The 19,608-nt window shown below is 42.4% G+C and overlaps 1 protein-coding gene and 1 pseudogene across 2 annotated transcripts in view; one reads left to right on the forward strand and one right to left on the reverse strand.

The window, feature by feature from the left end:
- MDN1 (midasin AAA ATPase 1) overlaps nucleotides 1–19,608 on the forward strand; it is a 140,666-nt gene that overhangs the window by 42,179 nt on the left and 78,879 nt on the right. For both annotated transcript variants that reach the window (XM_075554768.1, XM_075554767.1), the window contains exons 19-33: nucleotides 517–613; nucleotides 2,117–2,230; nucleotides 5,636–5,783; nucleotides 6,039–6,149; nucleotides 8,549–8,700; nucleotides 9,434–9,612; nucleotides 10,074–10,282; nucleotides 10,445–10,591; nucleotides 11,847–11,988; nucleotides 14,250–14,384; nucleotides 14,468–14,606; nucleotides 15,198–15,336; nucleotides 15,643–15,773; nucleotides 16,849–16,993; nucleotides 18,692–18,821. In XM_075554768.1, the coding sequence (XP_075410883.1) occupies nucleotides 517–613; nucleotides 2,117–2,230; nucleotides 5,636–5,783; nucleotides 6,039–6,149; nucleotides 8,549–8,700; nucleotides 9,434–9,612; nucleotides 10,074–10,282; nucleotides 10,445–10,591; nucleotides 11,847–11,988; nucleotides 14,250–14,384; nucleotides 14,468–14,606; nucleotides 15,198–15,336; nucleotides 15,643–15,773; nucleotides 16,849–16,993; nucleotides 18,692–18,821 (2,118 nt within the window). The remainder of the gene's footprint in view (nucleotides 1–516; nucleotides 614–2,116; nucleotides 2,231–5,635; nucleotides 5,784–6,038; nucleotides 6,150–8,548; nucleotides 8,701–9,433; nucleotides 9,613–10,073; nucleotides 10,283–10,444; nucleotides 10,592–11,846; nucleotides 11,989–14,249; nucleotides 14,385–14,467; nucleotides 14,607–15,197; nucleotides 15,337–15,642; nucleotides 15,774–16,848; nucleotides 16,994–18,691; nucleotides 18,822–19,608) is intronic.
- On the reverse strand, nucleotides 10,770–11,353 carry LOC142452827 (adenosine 5'-monophosphoramidase HINT1 pseudogene; annotated as a pseudogene).

Genomic DNA, 19,608 nt, shown 5'->3' on the forward strand with positions numbered 1-19,608 from the left:
CTCTGGTTTAGAATGAGATTCATTGGGTGAATTTATATGGTCGATATATATGGGTCTCTCAATGGAAATTGTTGATTCTTTCAGCTATTCATCCTACTATAATGTGCATTGTATTTTTGTTAGGCCATGTGAGTAGTGCTAGGAGCCAATAAAACCTAATTTGCTGAGGTCTAAGGGCTGCGGGTACTGGAGATGCACAGACAGTGACCCGATGGATAGGTGGTAAAAGAAACAATAGTGAACCTCCACACAGCAGAGCGTGGGGAATGGCAGCCCTGGTTAAGTTGTGTACATGGGTTTGGACAATGATTTCAGTGAGGTTCAGAAATGCAAAGATGGGTCGACCACCCAGCAGGTTTGTTCAGTAGGTTTGAATATCCGGCAACGTTGTAGCAACAACTGGAGGCCAGCTTGCTAGGGCGAGGGGGTTGTGTAGTTAGAATTTCCTTGGGAGACTATGGCTGAGCAATTGATTTTTTTTTTAAGCTGTTGAAAGTGAAAAATTTTTCTTAACAGAGCCATTAGTTCGTCATCCTGACTTCCGTCTATTTGCCTGCATGAATCCAGCAACTGATGTGGGCAAAAGAAACCTCCCACCGGGAATAAGAAACAGGTGAGGGAACATGCCTCTGTGAGAGATATTTTACAGCTTGTTGATTGGTCATGTTAATGTAATCAAATTTCATACTTTTGAACAGTGCGCTTTAAAAATGTTGATCTTTAATAGAGGACTTTTCCCCCCTTGAATTTCATATTTCCATGCTTTCTGTTGGCAATAGGAGTAAAGAAAACTCCAGGATACTGGGTTGTTAGTATGACACTTAATGGATCATGGATATTTTTGAAAACACAACATTCTTTCCTCCTGATGCTGCCTGGGCACTGTTAGAAAATATCTGTTTAACAGTATAAGTGTGATTTAGAAACACAGTCCTCTTTGGATCATGCTGGTGATCTCCAAAGGGCTTTTTTACACATTGCTGACTGGTCAGGCATATATTCGGGTGTTCATGGAAGGAGAGTGCTCACTGGTGATAGCTAACTAGCTCATGTTGGCACTTATATTAGTTTATGTTGTTTGTAAGTTCGGAAAGCAATTCCATTTTCTGTGGGAGCTGACTGCCCAGGATAGTTATGACTTGAAATAGCCGCTCAGCAAAGTGTTAAGTTTTTTTGTTTTCATTGCTTAGAAGTGACACACAAGATACTTAGTGATCTTTTCTGCATGTAGTATTTGGGAACAAGTTGATTAACTGTAGTTCATAACTATCCAATTGTAGTTCTTTGGGTAAGCTTTTGTATCATTTTGAGTTTTAAAATGATGCTGAAAGTTTATTGGTGGTGAAAATTGTACAACTTCTTTTTTTTTTTTCTTCTTTTACATTTTATTAGGGACTCATACAACTCTTACCACAATCCATACATATACATACATCAGTTGTATAAAGCACATCCATACATTCCCTGCCCCAATCATTCTCAAGGCATTTGCTCTCCACTTAAGCCCCTTGCATCAGGTCCTCTTTTTTTTCCCCTCCTCCCTCCCCATTCCCCCCTCCCTCATATGCCCTTGGTAATTTATACATCGTTGTTTTGTCATATCTTGCCCTATCCGGAGTCTAATTGTACAACTTCTTAAATGACTATTAAGTTGTATGATTTGTGAAGTATATGCTATAAAGCTGTTAAATTAAATAAGTTTATTGAATTCTGCCTAATTATGAAAGTAATAAAAGTTTCTCAGGGAAATTTTAGAAGCTACATTCAAGTGTATATTTTTCTTACTCCAACCATTTTATTTTTGGTAGTAAAAGGATCTTATTTCGCATACATATCTGCCTTCTTAAAATGAGTTTAAATTCATCTTAATTTTATAGCTGTTTCATTTGCAATGACTTTTTTAGAAGACCTCATTTTGTATAGAAAGTAATGAAGTAGCGTTGGTATCATCTACATTATCTTTTATTTATTTTGGACAGTATTTTTCAAGTCAGAAGATATATATTTTTCATTGTGCAGTTAAAATGAGCTTGCAGTAATTGCTCTTGTTTTTCTATTTTTCTTTTGTTAGAATAGCTGGATTAACTTCCTAAAAGATGGTTTTAATTCTTTACAGGTTCACAGAACTTTATGTGGAAGAATTGGAAGGTAAAGAAGACTTACAGATTCTTATTGTGGATTACCTGAAAGGCTTGAGTGTGAGCAAGAGCACTGTGCAAGGAATCATAAAGTAAGTTTCATTGTGTATCTATAAACCATCTGCCCAGGTTATAAAAAGGTTATGTGCATTTATACATGTACCTGGCTCTCTTCTCTCTCTGTTTTTTTTTGTTTTTGCTTCTAACCAGAGAAGATTGGTGGAGCAATATTATTTGGATTTCTGTTTTAAGGCTGGAACTTTCTATGAACTCCCTTGCATTTTCCCTAGAAAGCTCTGAACTGCTGCTACCTGTATGTAAACAAGTTGATAATGCTCGCTTATTACTTCTGTGTTCTTGACTAAGAGTTTGAATTTCTGAACGAAATGCAAGTTTTTAATGTAAATTTTCATAAACCTGACTTAAAATTTTATGTATTGACAAAGTCTTATTTTCCCACATGTGGGAAAGCAGCAGCTTCCTACAATTGGTGCAGTTGAGTTTGGAGTTCGCAGAGACCTGTATCATTTATAGAGTAGTTGTGTGGCTTAGTGTTTTTCCCTTCAGTCTCCTGGCTTTTTATGTAATTAGTTCCGTCTTTTGGGTCGGACGGTCTGACGCCGAGTGTGCACTTTGTCAGAAATGAAGCAGGTCCTCTTGGGCAGGTTCGGTAACTTTCTCTGTGCATCTTCTAGAAAGAAGAGCGGAAGGTGTTAAACTGTTGAAACAGCATCACGTTAGTGTTTTAGGGTTTACTTTTGGTTCACTCAGTCTTAAAACAATATTTTAGTGCTTTGGAGCTTGAGATATAGTAGTTAATAATCAGATTAAACTTGGTTCTCCTTAGGAAAATTTAAATATGGAGAAGATAACTAATAAAGAAGGACACGTGTAATGCAAGTTTGGGTTGTGATTAATATAAAGCAGTATGAGCTCAAGAATGGAGACTAGAATCCGGCTTCAAATAAGTTAGTCCAGGATGCATTTGCTCAAAGTGCTTTCCCATTGGCACAGTGCCTTAGCATTTGACTGCTAATGCAAAGGTCGGTAGTTCAAACTCACCTGCTGCCGTGTGGATGACAAACTTGACATTCTGCTCCCATAACAATTGCAGCATAGGAAGCCCTATGGGGCAATTCCCCTTTGTCATATGGAGTTGATGTAAGTTAAGATCAATTCAGCAGCTCACATTACACCACCAGCAGTAAAGTAGTTTAATATACCATACCTTAAATTTGCTAGACAAGAATATTTGGACACAAGTGTGTGTAGTTACAATTCCAGAAGCTATGGATAGAATAGTGGGGCTGGAGTTAAACCAGAGGCTCCTGTAAAATGGTGATAGTACAAGTTGTGACTGTTCTCCACATAATAACCCGCTTCTGGAATGTAGAGTCTTTCTGTGTTTGACTGGTGAAATATAGTTAGCTTTGCAAAGATCCCAGCCAAATCTCACTTGCCTTTCACAGTAGGAACTAGCATTTCATCTGTGATGAATATTTGACTACAAATGGTCTTGTAGTGTTTAATCATGAATATCTGAATTTGAGGAATTGCATGTTTTATTCTAAAATGTTTCTCATCTGCTTGATAACAAAAGTTCCATTTTAATTTCATTTTTCTGAAAAGAAAAAAATAATTAAAAAACCCCAGCAATATTATTTTTTATGTTTTGACAAATTTTCCCTCTGTGTGCTGCATTAAAGGACATTTTATAATTTTAGTAAATAGTACAGTGTATTTCTCAGAAGATTTATTCCCACCAGCAATGCTTGGAAGCCCCAACTTCCTCTCACTGTTTAGGATACTGTCAATTTATTAATTAATTAATACATGATTTGGCAGAGGAACCTATACAAGTTTGTCACCTGATGATCTCTTTATTTTACAGGTGGGGAAACTAAGACCTAAGTTGCACAGCTAAATCAGACCGCTACCTAAATAAATTAACTGGAAACTAGAACCCACGTTCATCTACACGGCCCCTATTTCTCCCTCCCCCAGTAATAGCTACCCGATTTTGTTGAGCGGGTGCCCCCCCCCCCCCACAGAGCTGCATGCATGCGATTCTCAAGGACCTGTGACTGTGTTACCGTGTATAACTAAAGCACTTTGCAGATGTGATTTAAGTTAAGGACCTTGAGATTTAGGTATTGTCTTGGATTAGCTGAGTGAGCTGTGTCCTTACTAGGGGGAAGTTGAGGTAGAGAAAGAAATTCAGTCATTGAGTAGAAAGCTGAAGTGTGAGATTTCGGGAATGCAGGCAACTTCTAAAAGCTGGAAACATCACTAGTGCCTCAACGCCTTGATTGCCTTCCAGAGCCCCTTCAAAAGACCACCTGACTTTTAGAACGGGAAGACCACAAGTAGACTTGTGCTGTTTGAATTCCGTAATTTGTTAGGTCAGTCATAAGATACCAATATGGGAGAAGGTACCTGCTTTCTACTCACATCTATGTTGTTTGGGTGGGAACGGTTGCAACCTCTGCCGAGGCCAGATGGCCAGGTGTCAGCTAGCCAGCACATGTCATTCCGGAAGGCTGCGAAGCTCTTTGCTGATGAAGCTCAAATGCCGCAGCCTTCAACGTTGGTTGCAATTCAATGGAAAGAAACCCAGATCCTTATAACTGGACCAATAGATAATAAACAGAGAAAAGATTAAAGTTGTAAAGAATTTAATTTTGCTCAGCTCCATAATCCACCTTCGTGGGAGCAGCAGTGGAGAATCACGGGGCATATTGCAAACCTGCCTTTCTGCACACATTTTGGTCAGCAGCCTACATCTGATCCACAGGGCCAGCAGCAGGGCTCCTTTCTGCAAACGTTTTGAAGTCTTTCCCACTAGAAACGGTCATCTCTTGCTGCCCTTTACTGATGCTACCAGATGCACAGCCTTTAGAGCTTCTGTGGTGGTCGATGTTGGTCTAGCATCTTACAGATCCCCTAGGGGGTTCTCATGTCCATCACATTGGAGCTGACTCTGGGCTTGTACTCAGTCTGTTCTTGTTACGGACTCTTCACCTCTCATTATCTTTTCCACACGAGGCAGAAAGCTTCTTACCTCGTTCAGGACGTTTTTGTCAGGAACTGCACCTTGCATTTCTAGTTTCCCAAAGACAGTGGCTGGATCTCCATTGTACTGCTTGGAAAGGTAGTCTGTGAGTACAGTGATCCTAGAGGACAGAGTAGAATTGCCCTACAGGGTTTCCAAAGGTGTGGGTCTTTTGCCAAAGAGCCTCAGGTGGGTTCGAACCTCTGACTTTTTAGTTAGTAGCTGGGTGCTTTAGTTACTGCGCTGCCAGGGCTCAGGATCAATAGATTTAAGCATTTTCCTTGAGAGGTTCTGATGCATGCTCTGGGAAGTTGTGTGTTTAAGATTGACCGTTTAAAGTCTATGTAGATGGTCTTTGGGTCTACTGTAAGAGAAATGGGAACTGCAGGGAAATAATCAGTACTTCCTGGCTAATAAAGTCACCTGAATTGTATCCTCTTTTTAGCTTTTACACCATTGTGCGGAAAGAATCCGGGACCAAATTGGTGGATGGGACTGGCCACAGACCCCACTACAGCCTTCGGACACTCTGCAGGGCCCTTCGGTTTGCAGCCTCCAATCCATGTGGCAGCATCCAGCGCTCGCTCTATGAGGTCTTTATAAAGTCTCTTTGGAGAGGGGCTCGGTGGCTGGACTTACCAGCGGAGAGGGCAGCCGCGCTCTCCAGCTTGGTCATCCCCGCAGGGCACACCACAATCACCCTGTGCCTGTGTGGGCCGCTTAGCACGTTTCAAAGTTGTTCTGGGAATGAGCAGCACACTAGCAGCTGCATCATTTTCTTGAAGTAAATCGGCTGCTACTGTAGAAGGGTATTTAATGTTAGGCATATTTTGTGTTTTTTTTCCTAGGGCTTTTGTTTGGGTTTCTTAACCCAGCTTGACAGGGCCTCCTACCCTGTAGTTCAGAAGCTCATTTGCCAGCACATCATATCTGGCAATGTCAAAAGTCTGCTGAAGCAGGTAAGTGATCTTCTGATTAGGGGCTGCTTGTTTACTTCATGAATGAAAGGCTGAACTACCATGTTTTCCGCCGGCTTGTGTCTTACAAATTTTCCCCTCTAATTAACAGATGTATACTGTTAAAAAAATTTGCACATTACAAAATGTATCTTTACCAATAGCAAAAATCCTCCATATTCCTGCTCTTAGAGATAACCCTCTAATCCACCTTTCCCTGTAAATCATTTATGTATTTTATTTTACTGTGCATTCACAATCTGATATGAAGGTATAGAGTTATTGAGAAAAATTCTTACAATTATTTAAGTGGAAGCCTCTTGTAGGAGTATCCCTTGTTAGTGTTAACTGCACCCTGAATAGTTTATTCTTGAGATCTGTGTGCCTTGTCCTCTGTTGGACACATTGTCTCCATTGGGTGGCTGCACTGTAACTTCACTACGATTTATCTGCCTCATTTCCTTCTGATTTTTGCCAGAATAGCATAGTACTAAACAAGACTGAGAGAAACTGTCTCACCTCTTAGCTTGGTTGCATGTTGATTGCTTTCTCTTTAGGAAGAGAGGACTCTTGGGCCTGAGAATCATTTTATTTTATTAGAATCATTTTAAACTCAGCCTGTTTTTTTAAATATTCAATTAGCTCATGGATAAATATTTGTCACACTGTAAAAACGCCAAAAGACTCAATTTTCTTTACCTATTACCAGTTTCTTTACCTATTACCAATCGCTGCCAATTTTCCCTCCTTCCTTCCTTATGTTTGGTATGTGTTCTTAAAGACCATTCTTCTCTATTGACCCACAGTTCAAATGAAGAAGCTTTTAACTTCCATCAGAGGACCAATTGTAGAAATACTTTTGTGTGACTATAAATTTATCACTACTTGATTATTTTTTGAAATTTATTAAAATATGACAATTTTATATAGTGCAACTTAATAGTTTGTACCCACCATATCGTGGACAGATCATTATACCTTCTTAATAGCATATTTTTTCTGGAGGCTCAACATTATTTTTGATGTCTTTAAGGTGATACAGAGTGTAAGAATGTAAAACTCCATTCCTCAGTGTAACAATGACTGTTTTGAGTAGAACATGAGAGAACAGAACTGAGGCATAAACTATTTTGCGAAATTGTTTTGATTGATTAAAGTTTTTTCCCAAACCCACCTTCCTCTACCTCATTTTAAAAACTAGTATATACAAAAGCAAACAAAAAACAAACTAGTATATGTCACCATTTTGTTTTCATCCCCTAAGCCCATGGGTTTTACTGTTGAACATACCCTGAACAAGGTAGCATTTAAAAAAAAATCATTTTACTGGGGGCTTGTACAAGTCTTAATCACAGTCCATACATACATTCATACATCTGTTGTATCAAGCACATTTATTACTTTTGTTGCCATCATCATTCTTAAAGCATTTGCTTTCTACTTGAGCCCTTGGTATCAGCTCTTCATTTTTCCCCTCCCTCCCCGCCCACCCTCCCTCACGAACCCTTGATAATTTATAAATTATTATTATTTTGTCATGCCTTATACTGTCCGACGTCTCCCTTCACCTACTTTTCTGTTGTTCATCCCCCAGAAGAGGTTATATGTAGATCTTTGTGATCGGTTTTCCCTTTCTATCCCACCTTCCCCTTCCCCTCCTGGTATCTCCACTCTCAGTATTGGTCCTGAGGGGTTTATCTTTCCTGGATTCCTTGGGTTTTCAGTTCTTATCTGTACCAGTGTACATCCTGTGGTCTAGCTGAATTTGTAAGGTAGAACTTGGATCATGATAGTGGTTGGGGAAGAAGCATTAAAGAACTAGAAGAAAGTTGTATGTTTCATTGTTGCTACACTGTACCCTGACTGGCTCTGTCACTTCCCCACCACCACCCTTCTGTAAAGGGATATCCAGTGGCCTACAGATGGGCTTTGGGTCTCCACTCTGCACTTGCCCCCTCATTCACAATGCTATGATTTTTTTGTTCTTTGATGCCTGATACCTGATCCCATCAACACCTCGTGATCACACAGGCTGGTGTGCTTTTTCCATGTGGGCTTTGCTGCTTCTCAGCTAGATGGCCGCTTGTTTATCTTCAAGCCTTTAAGACCCCAGGTGCTATATCTTTTGATAGCCGGACACCATCAGCTTTCTTCACCACATTTGCTTGTGGACCCGCTTTGTCTTCAGCGATCGTGTCGGGAAGGTGAGCATCATGGAATGCCAGTTTTTTAGAACACAGTGTTCTTGCCTTGAGAGGGGTACTTGAGTAGAGGCCCAATGTCCATCTGCTAAAAGGTAGCATTCTTGATGACAACTTTTCCTGCTTTTACGACCCTCTCTGAAAGAACGTCATAGTTGTCGTGGATTGTGAGTTACGTCGTCTCTTGGTTGTGTCTTCCAGCCTATTCCAGAACCAAAAGGAGGCCGTCTTATCCAGGTTGAGGGTTACTGGATATCGGTTGGAGACAAGGAGCCCACCATTGATGAGACATACATCCTTACGTCATCTGTCAAGCTGAACCTGGGAGATGTAGTGCGAGTGGTCTCCGCAGGGTGTGTGTCACTTCTCGTCCTCGGCGGCTCTGCCCACATGCCCACTGAGGACTTTCCAGTCTAACGCGCTTCGTCTCAAAGTGCTATGTGACTGCGGGTTTGCTAACTGAATACTGCATTTTAAAAAGTCACTAGGAAGACTTTTCTACTGGACGGCAGCACTGTGTAGTTGTCCCTTCTGTGGAAACAATACTGACACAGTCTGTTTCCCTTCAAGAGCAGTGGTTCCCAACCTTCCTCATTCCGCAACACTTTAATCCAGCTCCTCGTGTTGTGCTAACCCCCAACCATGACATTGTTTTTGTTGCTACTTTATAACTGTCATTTTGCTGCTGTTATGAATCGGATGGCCCCTGTGAAAGGGTCGTTTGACCCCCAGAGGGGTTGCGACCCCCAGGCTGGAACCGCTGCCCTGGTGTGTTGTGTTGGTGAGCACTTGCCACCTGCTCTGTGATAAATGAGAGCCATCTGCTGCTCCCCGTTCCCTGGAGCACTGTGAGAATGTGGAAATGGCCGTCTCCTTATCAGCTTTCCAAGGAATTATTTTAGATCAGAGTCTTTCAGGACTTGAGCAACACTCCATTAAGAGTGTAGGTGTATAGAAAAATGTTTTTATGGCACTGTGAAATGAGACCATTGTTCTTGTTTCTGTTATTGCTTAGATTAATTTTTGTTTGTTTGTTTTTTGTGCCTCCTCCCCTCCTTTATTGCTTTATTGTCTGATTCTTTAAAGAACTTACCCAGTGCTGATTCAGGGAGAGACATCAGTTGGTAAGACAAGCCTAATTCGGTGGTTGGCTGCTGCTACGGGCAATCACTGTGTGCGCATTAACAACCACGAACACACCGATATTCAGGAGTATATGGGTTGCTACACATCGGATGCCTCGGGGAAGCTGGTGTTTAAAGAAGGTAGGCTGATTCCATTCCTTTCGTTCACGTCGGCTCCTCTTCCCACGTTACAGTCTGCAGCTTTTCCCTGGCAGTTAAGGGTGGTGGCGGCGGCAACGGCGTTTAGGCCCATGAGTGTTGTAAGTTACTCAAAAGTTGCCCAGGCCCGGGTTTTGAAGAGTGCAGCTGAACCCAAAGGAATGGGGTGGGCATTGGACAGAGGAAACGCTGGGGTAGTTCTGAGAAGTGGTGAATTAATGTATTTTAGTCTTGACTCTCTAGTGGGAAGTAAAAAGACTATTATTTTGGAAACTGAGCTTTCTTGACATTCAAGGCACAATTTGTGGTAAGATGTAGGGTTGAGTGCAGAGTTAGTTACTTTGAAATGTAATGAGAATGGAGACTTGGTTGATCTGTACAAACCCGTTTTAAAAGCTGTGGGCTGAATTAGGCATTTATTCTCAGTGTTTGTGTTTTCCAAGGTGTGCTTATTGATGCCATGAGAAAGGGCTACTGGATTATTTTGGATGAGTTAAATCTGGCCCCTACCGATGTGTTAGAGGCACTGAACCGGCTCCTGGATGATAACCGTGAATTGCTCATAGCAGAGACACAGGAAGTTGTTAGAGCACACCCTCGATTCATGCTGTTTGCCACCCAGAATCCCCCAGGGCTGTATGGGGGTAGAAAGGTATGTAGCTTCCCCCTTCCTCTTGCAGTTGTCGTTGCGTTGAGCCATAACCGTTGTGTACATCCGTGGAGGGATCTTCTTTTTGTGGCGAGTAGCAGGGTCTCCATCTGGAAGTTAGATGGCAAGGCCCTTTTTACCATCTTCCTTCTGTGCACTTCCCAGGTGCTTTCGAGAGCTTTCAGGAACCGGTTTGTGGAATTGCACTTTGATGAATTGCCTAGTTCTGAGTTGGAAACAATCTTGCACAAACGGTGTAGTTTGCCACCCTCCTATTGCAGCAAGCTGGTTAAAGTGATGCTGGACCTTCAGGTATTGTGTGTTCCCATCACTGCACTTAGTTGTTTTTGTTTTTACATTTAGTTTTAAGTGGAGTGTGTTGATTAGATTTGGTCATCAAGTTTGACAGCCGTTTTTGGTGCAATTAAAAAGTCCATCCTTCTCCCAACAAAAGAGTGTAAGGATCTTGGGTTAAGCCATTACTGTTCACTTCTTTTTTTTTTTTTTAACCATTCAATAATGTCTTTTATTACATATGGGGGTCCCCCCCAGTATTCCCTTAATCTCTCCATACACAGGCAAATTTAAGGGTACTGTTGAATACATTTTAACTTGCTGACCTGATCATTGCCTAGAGAAGGGATACGTTTCCCTGAAAGCATGCTTAACCTGGAGGCCAACACATCTGCCGACCACCGAGAACATGCAGATGGACGTGATAGACAGACTGTCCCCCATCCGAACCTTCATTCACCACCATTCGATATCCCTTGTTCAGGCCCAGGTCAGCTGCACACTTCTTGCCAACAATCATTAAATGTCCAAGGAGACTTTCATCATCATCTTCTGCGACAGAAATCTGGGAAATGTACTTCTTCGGTATCACCAGAAAATGTGTTGGTGCTTGTGGGGAAATGTCATGAAAAGCAAGGCACCGGTCGTCCTCAAAAATGATCTTGGCTGGGATTTCTTTGCGGATGATCTTCCCGAAGATTGTGTCGCCGCCAGGCCGGGCCACCTGAGCCTTGGCGATCTCCTCGGCCATCTCGACCTCTGGGCGCGGCTGGGGAGGGAGGAGGCCTACTGTTCACTTCTTTTGCATGTATTTTAACATCATCTTTAAAAGTTTCCTGATACTGATGGTTCTGATACTGAGACAGGATGGATATAGTTCTTGAGTAGACATAATTAAAGAGACTCTATGTAGCTGACGTTATTTAATGGGTTTAATAGTTTCTTTATCCCAATGCATGGATGTCAAATTACATTTTCAGAAGTAATTTGTGTATTTTACCATTATGGTACACATTGACTTGCACCCTCAACACTGCAGTTTATGAAGTTTTTCTGTATGACTTAATGAGACAGGGAATTTCATTGCTTATGTGTAGCCACATGAATATGAACTGTTGTTTTCAGTTGTGTTCATCCACTTGCGCATCTTGTTTTTGATGTCGTCTTATTCAGTAGAGTGGAGTCATTTCAGTAGGTATTTTATGTTAAGTGCTACTTGCTTGCCATCTGGTACCACTAATGCCCATTTCCATTTACTCTGATGCTCGCGTAGTCCTATCGTAGAGGCTCCTCTGTGTTCGCCGGAAAGCAAGGCTACATCACACTCCGTGATCTCTTCCGCTGGGCTGAGAGGTACAGATTGGCTGAGCAGACCGAGAAGGAATATGACTGGCTCCAGCATTTAGCTAATGATGGTATGTTTCCAATCAAATGCTCCCAAGCTATAAAGTTATGTCAGGTGTCAAACGTTTTGTTATAACAAATCTTGTCGCAAAACTGTGATTGATTTCGCACATTTCACTAGGTATTCCTGAAATGGTTCTTCTCCCTTAAGTCCCAAATGCTATAATAAATGGTCCTGCTGCTGCAGCAGGCCTCTGTGTTTCCTTAGATGGGGCTTGAGCTTCCCTCGCTCTCCACTTGAGAGGGTTGCATGTCGCAGTCAGGATATGGGTACAGTCCTTTGGGAATTCAGGCCGCTTGGCGGTAGCTTGTGCGCCACTTCTGTGTAGCAGCATACCCGTGTGTGGTGACGTAGGATGTTTGTGCCTGTGCCTCAGACTCATAGGGAAACCTGTTCGTGTCAGATACTTTCAGCATTTGCAGAGAAGGCAGTTGCACTGTGGGAGACTTGGGTTAGGTTATTTTTATTTAATCCCTAAGAAGAGTTTACATGATAGCATTTCAGGGTCTTGATAGAAAAGTACTGATACGTTGTTATTAGGGCTGTTAATGAAAGAGGGAAGTACCTGGAAATAGCCCAGGAGAGCTTTATTCATTGCACTGGTCAAGGATAGCTGCAAGAGCACAGGTGTAAAAGCTTTCTTGTGGAGGTAAAGCACATTGCAAAGTGGATGGCCTGCACACACGTTCTGTGTACAGTCTGCCGAATGAGCACCTCATATCTTCTGCCAGCCAGCGACCTCTGTAAGGAATGCCACCACCCTCGTGCCAGTTGCCATTGATTGCTTTTGTCTGTGCCGAGCTTCCCCTACAAGGAAGCATGCACCTGTAGGTTCTACCTGCTTTCCCTCGGCCTGATGTGAGACTTAACCATGCTGTTGGACACACCAGTACTTCATTCTTAGTTTTGTGGTGCTTGTGTGGTAACCCCTTTTATGGAGAAACCATGTTTTTTATCCAGTTCTTGTGGGTAGACATGTGGGTAGACAAGTTGTTTTCCGTCTTAACCTACTGAAAACAAAAGCGATATGCGTATTCTTCTACACGTCTTTTGTTGCATGCATTTGCTCATTTGTGCTTGGGTGTACTGAATTAATAAGAAGATAAATCAAAATCCATACCTACAAGGTCAAAGAAATATTAAACAAAGATCAAATGTAGAGATATTGTTTTTGACGACATATCTTTTACGTCTAGATCTGTCACTTCCGAATGTGGCATGTACGTCTTTCTGACTGTTTCTTAAAGGCCCCTGGGCTCCGGAGTTACTCCAGGTCCAAGCAGCAGTGTGTATGTCCTCAGAGTACTCAAATCATGTTCCATAGGGTTATTCTTCATATTTGGGGATCCAAAAGAAGTCTCATGGGCAATGTCAGGGCTATAGGGCCGATGCAATGGGTAAGGTTTTCCTATGAACTTCTAATCTGGCAGTCCTTGCCACCCTCAGAATGAGCAGGTGCATTGTCCTGTTTGCAAAAAGCAGACAGACAAACAACCGTCAGCACACCTTTCCTGGCCTTTATTTCCCCAATGCCGTTTTCATGAAACTTTTTCATCATAAACTCTCTTGATCATTCTGTGTCCTTCCGGGAAATCTATTTAGATTATTTTAATTAAGGTAATCCATTATGATTATTTCTCTGAGAACCCAACAGTCAGTCAGCGTAACTGCTCTGGGCTGACCTCTCAGCCTTGATTTGAACTTGCCCTACAGAGCAGGTCCCAGAGTGGTTCTCAACCATGAGTTGCCACCCCTTTGGGGGTCAAACGACCCTTTCACAGGGGTCTCCCGAGTCATAACAGTAGCAAAATTACAGTTATGAAGTGCAACGAAAATAATGTTATGGTTGGGGGGGGTCACCACAACGTGAGGAACTGTATGAAAGGGTCGCGGTGTTGGCAAATTTTGAGAACCACTGCCTTAGAGCCACTGCTTTGGGTGGGACCTCTTTTGAAAGTGCCCTAGTGAGAGTAAGACCGTGTATTACTGAGAGCACTTCTCAGCCACCATCCACCGATGACAGAGGCCTATGTACACTTGGGTTGCTTGTTATAAACCCACTGAACTGGCAATCTCATGATCTGCTTTATTTCACTTTTCCAGTGTTTCTGGGCCACAGGGAAAGCAAGCACATGGTTACATTGTAACAGCTTGTCGTGCTATCCAAAGTAGTTGGTCAGGTTTCTCCATTCACTGCCAGCGAGTTGCCAATGCTTTGCAGTCTTACAAACCCGTGATGTTGTTTGTTCTTCTTCTTCTTCTTTTTTTAAGGTTTTATGCTTCTGGCAGGCCGAGTCAGGAAGCAAGAAGAGGTAGATGTAATTCAAGAAGTTCTTGAGAAACATTTTAAGAAAAAACTGTGTCCTCCATCTCTCTTCTCCAAAGAAAATGTCCTAAAATTGCTAGGTGAGTAGGCCAGAAAGCCCAGGAGAGAATAACTCAATTTGCGCTGATGCCGACAACTCTAATACTGCTTTTGCCTTGCACAGGTCAATTGTCTCCTCAGACGTCCGCCCTGGAGTCCACGTTCAGCCACCTTGTGTGGACGGAGGGCTTGCGGAGGCTGGCTGTCCTAGTGGGAAGGGCATTGGAATTTGGTGAACCAGTGCTGCTGATTGGAGACACTGGGTAACGTTCTGGGACAGACAGCCCCTGACAAGGTTCAGTTCCACACCCTAGCATTGTCGTTGAGCTAGACCTCCAAAAGATCCAGTCGGAAATCAGTCTTCATTCTTCACTTCCTTCTTTTTTTTTAAAGGAATAAATAAGAGGCGCATTGTTGCCTGCTTTCCTCTACCTTCAGACTGAAGTTCTCTTATTTTGGGAAAAGAATATACTCTTGCATCATTATCATTTGGGCTGTTTTTTTTTCCTATTGTTTTTCTAGACAGTGAGATTCATAGTTAGATGTATGGAGAAGGGCAGATGAGTTAGTAGTGCCTCTTGAAAGTCTGTAAGAATTGGGTTCTCTTCCATCCGTTCATGGTTGTTAGTAGAACTAGAAAGGACAGAATTAGTGAGTGCTAACCAACCAACGCCATGCTGGCTGTTGATTTTGAGAACAGGCGTCCAGAGGCTGGAGTGCGAAGGTCCTGTCTTGTCCAGTTACTGCAGTAAGGCTAGACTGTGGACTGCTTGTCTGCTCACTGGGGTGGGTCTTCTTCAGTGTCTATATTTGGAGCACCCGGCCCTTGCTAAACTAGTCTGTCTCTGTAACAGGTGTGGGAAAACGACTATCTGTCAGGTGTTTGCAGCACTGGCAAACCGGAAATTATATTCAGTCAACTGCCACTTACATATGGAGACGTCAGACTTCCTGGGGGGCCTGCGGCCAGTCAGACAGAAGCCCAAGGACAAGGTTTGTTGCATAGCAGATGCCAAAGTGGTCTCTGGTTTGAAGAGCTACAGTGTGAATGAGTCAGCTGGGACTTTGTCCACCCGGGGTTTCCAGGTTCCAGATAGATTGTGTTTGATGATGTGATCTGCAGATAGTTGCTTTGCTGCTTGGGCCTTCATTAGTGCCATGGCCCATAGTTTTGTGCCCTTCTTTTAGCACCGACCTTCCGGCAGACTGACCCTCGCAGGCACAGACACTGATACTTGCGTATTAGCTTGTGGTGCCGCCTGCTCTTTAATTCCTCCCTGATCCTTTTCCAAATTACAGGAAGAATTTGGCACATCAGGACTCTTCGAGTGGCATGACGGACCTCTGGTTCTGGCCATGAAGGAAGATGGTTTTTTCCTTCTGGATGAGATCTCCCTGGCTGATGACTCTGTTTTAGAAAGACTCAACAGGTATATGCGTAAGGGCTTCTCCCTTGTTGGCTGACGTTGCTGGGGTGGTGCTTAGAGATAATCATTCTGATGCACGGTAGTGCCTTTCACAGGTGCATTGTGAGTGTTTGGAAGTGATGCTGACTCACTCCCTGTTTTGGTTTTAGCAGTCCTTAAAGTGCCAGAGACTTAGGTGGCTTTTTTTTTTGCTATTAGTAATCAGAAAAATAGGTGCCTTTTGGATGACTGGGCTGAGCTAAAAATCCCCCTTTTTAGGTAAATTATGTGCCTACTAATTCAATATTTGAAAAGAACTTTAAGCAGATATCTAGATCTTATGACTACAAGATTCTCCAAACCGCAGCAATATGACTCTTGATGTAGTAATGCCTAATTTACATATTATTAACCCTGCCCAATTTAAGTGTACAATTGAATAAATGTACAATTGAAAGAGATTGGGCATATTTACTAAGCTTTGCAGCCACTACAGTTCAGCTTTTGGACACATCACCCCAGTAAGATCCCTCTGACACAGGGCCAATGCCTGATCCTGCCTCTTGTCCTGAACAACTACAGTCTACTTTTTGTTGCTGCAGATCTGCATTTTCTGGACATTTCATATAAATAGTGTCTTGTGTCTGATTTCTTTAAATTTGCATATCTTGCATCAATATTTTGTTGTCCTACCATGCTGAATATTTTTGGTTCCTTTTTATTCCTAAAAGTAATCATGGTGTAGATGAACCACCTTCTGTTTACCCACCAGATGATGAGCATTTGGGTAACTCCACGTTTCTTCTTTTGTGAGTTCTATTGTTTGCCCCTTCACATGTAAGGTCCCAATTATGAAAGACAAATGCCCTAATACAGCTCGGTGAAAAAAGGTGTTACTTTTCTCAGGAACAAAATACTCTGTTGCACCGACCTTTGAGACAGTCATTTTTAAATTTATGGTAGGAACGCATTAACTCAGCAAACTTTGTGAAAGCGCAGCAAAAGAGCTACCTTTTAAAAGAACACTGAGGACTGCCGAACAGAAAGCATACAGAAACTTTCTAATCTTAGGAACATCTTGCAATTTTCTTTCTTTTAGTGTCCTTGAGGTGGAAAGGTCTCTAGTATTAGCCGAGAAAGGCAGCGTAGAGGACAAGGATAATGAGGTAGAGATATTGACTGCTGGAAAAAAATTCCGTATCCTAGCGACCATGAACCCTGGAGGCGACTTTGGAAAAAAGGAGGTAAAACCATGTTTTCTAGAGCTAAATTTTTACCTTGCTGAACTAGTACCCAAACAACATTGTGTAAAAGTGATTTGGGATGTTATTTTTGGATTAAAAAATGAAACTCTATGGGTTAATTTTAGAATCACTGTGATGTTACCATGAATTGCTACTGATTTGATGACAACTTGTTTTGTTGGGTTAGACGACGATTCTTCCATACAAACATTTCATTATTGGACTTTTCTGGTTCCTATGTGCCTTATACCTCATGACGGTCCCTTGGTCTAGCCCTTTACACTCATTGTCTACATTATTCCAGTTTTTCAAATGAGAAAAGTGACAACTAAAATTTGCACTCCCTTAAACACCAGTCTAGTTTTAGGAGTGATTTTAAAGCCACCAAACAAAACTCTTACAGCCAGAAACCTATTTTAGAATTGCAGTTAGAGCTTCCCGTCCTCCTCAGTGCCCTGTGGTCCCTGCCAGACTGCTGGGAAGAAGAGCAGCTCCCTCTGCGGAGAGCTGTGGTTGGGCCCTGTTACGAAGCAGCAGCCTAGTGACGTCAGATTCTCGAAGCCTCCCGGTGGAGATGTCAGCATATATACAGTGTATGTTACTGAGAAGATTTTAATGGTCAGGAATAAAGAGAGCAGAAACAGGAAAGTCAGTCTTAAATGAGGATAGTTAAGATTCTTAGTAACATAAACTTGGTGAGCATCTGAAATGCGAACATAAGATTTGGAGCCAAGTTCTCCTTAGCCAAGATTTCTAGGCTAATGAAAATGGCAAATGTCCTTGGCTGCTAACTGAAAGATCAGAAGTGTAAGCCCACCCAGAGGCACATCGGAAGAAAGGCCTGGTGTGCTTCCACCCGGGCAACCAGCCTCGGAGACTCTGGAGCAGACACAGGTGGGGTTGCCCTGACTTAGAAGTAACTGGACGGCAGCTGGTTTCTTCTTTTCGGGATTGTGAGGTTCGTCTCATCCAGGACATGCCCCGAAGAGAAGCATAGCCACAGACTCAGGATGTAAATATGAATTGGTTCTTTGGCTGGTAGAAACACCACAGAAAGATGATTTCCAGATTGTGTATATTACCTGTTGGATTAGTTTATATTAAGTTTTCCTTAATATGAAGATTGCCAACCTTTACCTGTGGGAAAGCTGCTCTTTGGCTTGACCTGTTTACTGTGTTGCTGCTTGTCTCGGAGGGAAGAACCTGGAGGCATTCACTAGGTCTTGTTAGGCTGAGTATGTGCACTGAAGTGGTCCTGGGGTGTGTTCTGGTAGACTAGGTGGAAGGTGGAGTTTTATGTCAGGTAAACAGGAAAAACAATGACTGCAAAGTACTTTCATGCTCTGTCCTCATAAAAAAGGGAAGGTTCATTAGGGTTAGCTGTCGCTGTAGCATTGGTTCTAAAGGGAAAGGGTGAACCTGCGTTTAAGGGAAAGAGTTCAGATTTGGGAGTCACCCAGGGGGCTGGTGTCTGGCTAGCACCACTTTCTCTGTGGGGCGTTGGAGCCCTGTGCCCTGTCAGTAAGGGAGGGGACATACACAGGGAGCCAGGACAGGGAAGGTCTCCAATCAATGGTTTCTCGTGGCAGAGCTAATGAAAGAAGCATCCAGACGTACAGTCTCCTTTCTTTCAAAGGACTCGTTTTCCAGCTTGCCTCGTAGGCTTTACATTTACAGAGGAATCTGTGTTCCTTGCAGCTGTCTCCTGCCTTAAGGAACCGGTTTACTGAAATATGGTGCCCTCAAAGCTCAAGCCGTGAAGATCTGATGCAGATTATCAAGCGCAATCTTCGTCCGGGATTGTCTCTGGGCAGAATCGATCATAAAGGTGAGAAAGTGCCGGTGGGTGTGGGATAGGGATGTGAGGAGCGTGGTGTCAGATGTTAGCAATACGTAAATTGTGTGACAGGGAGAAATGAGGTCGAGAATAGGCCAACATGGCTCTAAAGATAACATGTTCTAGGCCTGGTACCTTCTATTAAAGTGTCCCCTGCTCACATTGCCTCCTTCACCAAGGTCATTTAGTTCTGGCTTTCTTATTACGCTACCTGTGGCCATCTTTATGTTTATATGAGGTGAGTAGGCAGTCTCTCTCAACATAGGACCCACAGTTACTAACCAGCCTCCATAAAACCTACTGAACATTGCTGCACTGGAACGTTTATTTTACGGGATCATTATGGTAAAGGTGTTCTCGTGCATCTGAGAATGTTTCTTTTTTAATGCATAGAGAAGTACACTTCATTACTGTATTAACACACACATTTGACAAATGACGTCGGACTACTCCAGTTGTTTCCAACAGTGCCCGCTTATACACATGTGGCTGAAGAAAGATTTGGGAATGAAACTTGCTCGTGATTTAGGGATGGCCCGTAGTTATAACTAAAGGTGGAGAATAGTTTGTTGAAATTTTGGTCATCACTACCTTGAGAATTTTAAACTATTTCTTAAGCTGCCACTAGCTAATCGATTTAATTTTTAATTTTTCACTTATTAAGACCCATTTAAAACATGAGGAAAATGAAATAGTATATGAAAAACTCCCATGAATGTGGAGCCTAGAGGCACACTTCTTTGTTTCAATAAAGTAAAACAAAATTATTTCATGATTT

Source organism: Tenrec ecaudatus, chromosome 7 (genome assembly GCF_050624435.1).
Source record: "Tenrec ecaudatus isolate mTenEca1 chromosome 7, mTenEca1.hap1, whole genome shotgun sequence".
NCBI lineage: Eukaryota > Metazoa > Chordata > Mammalia > Afrosoricida > Tenrecidae > Tenrec > Tenrec ecaudatus.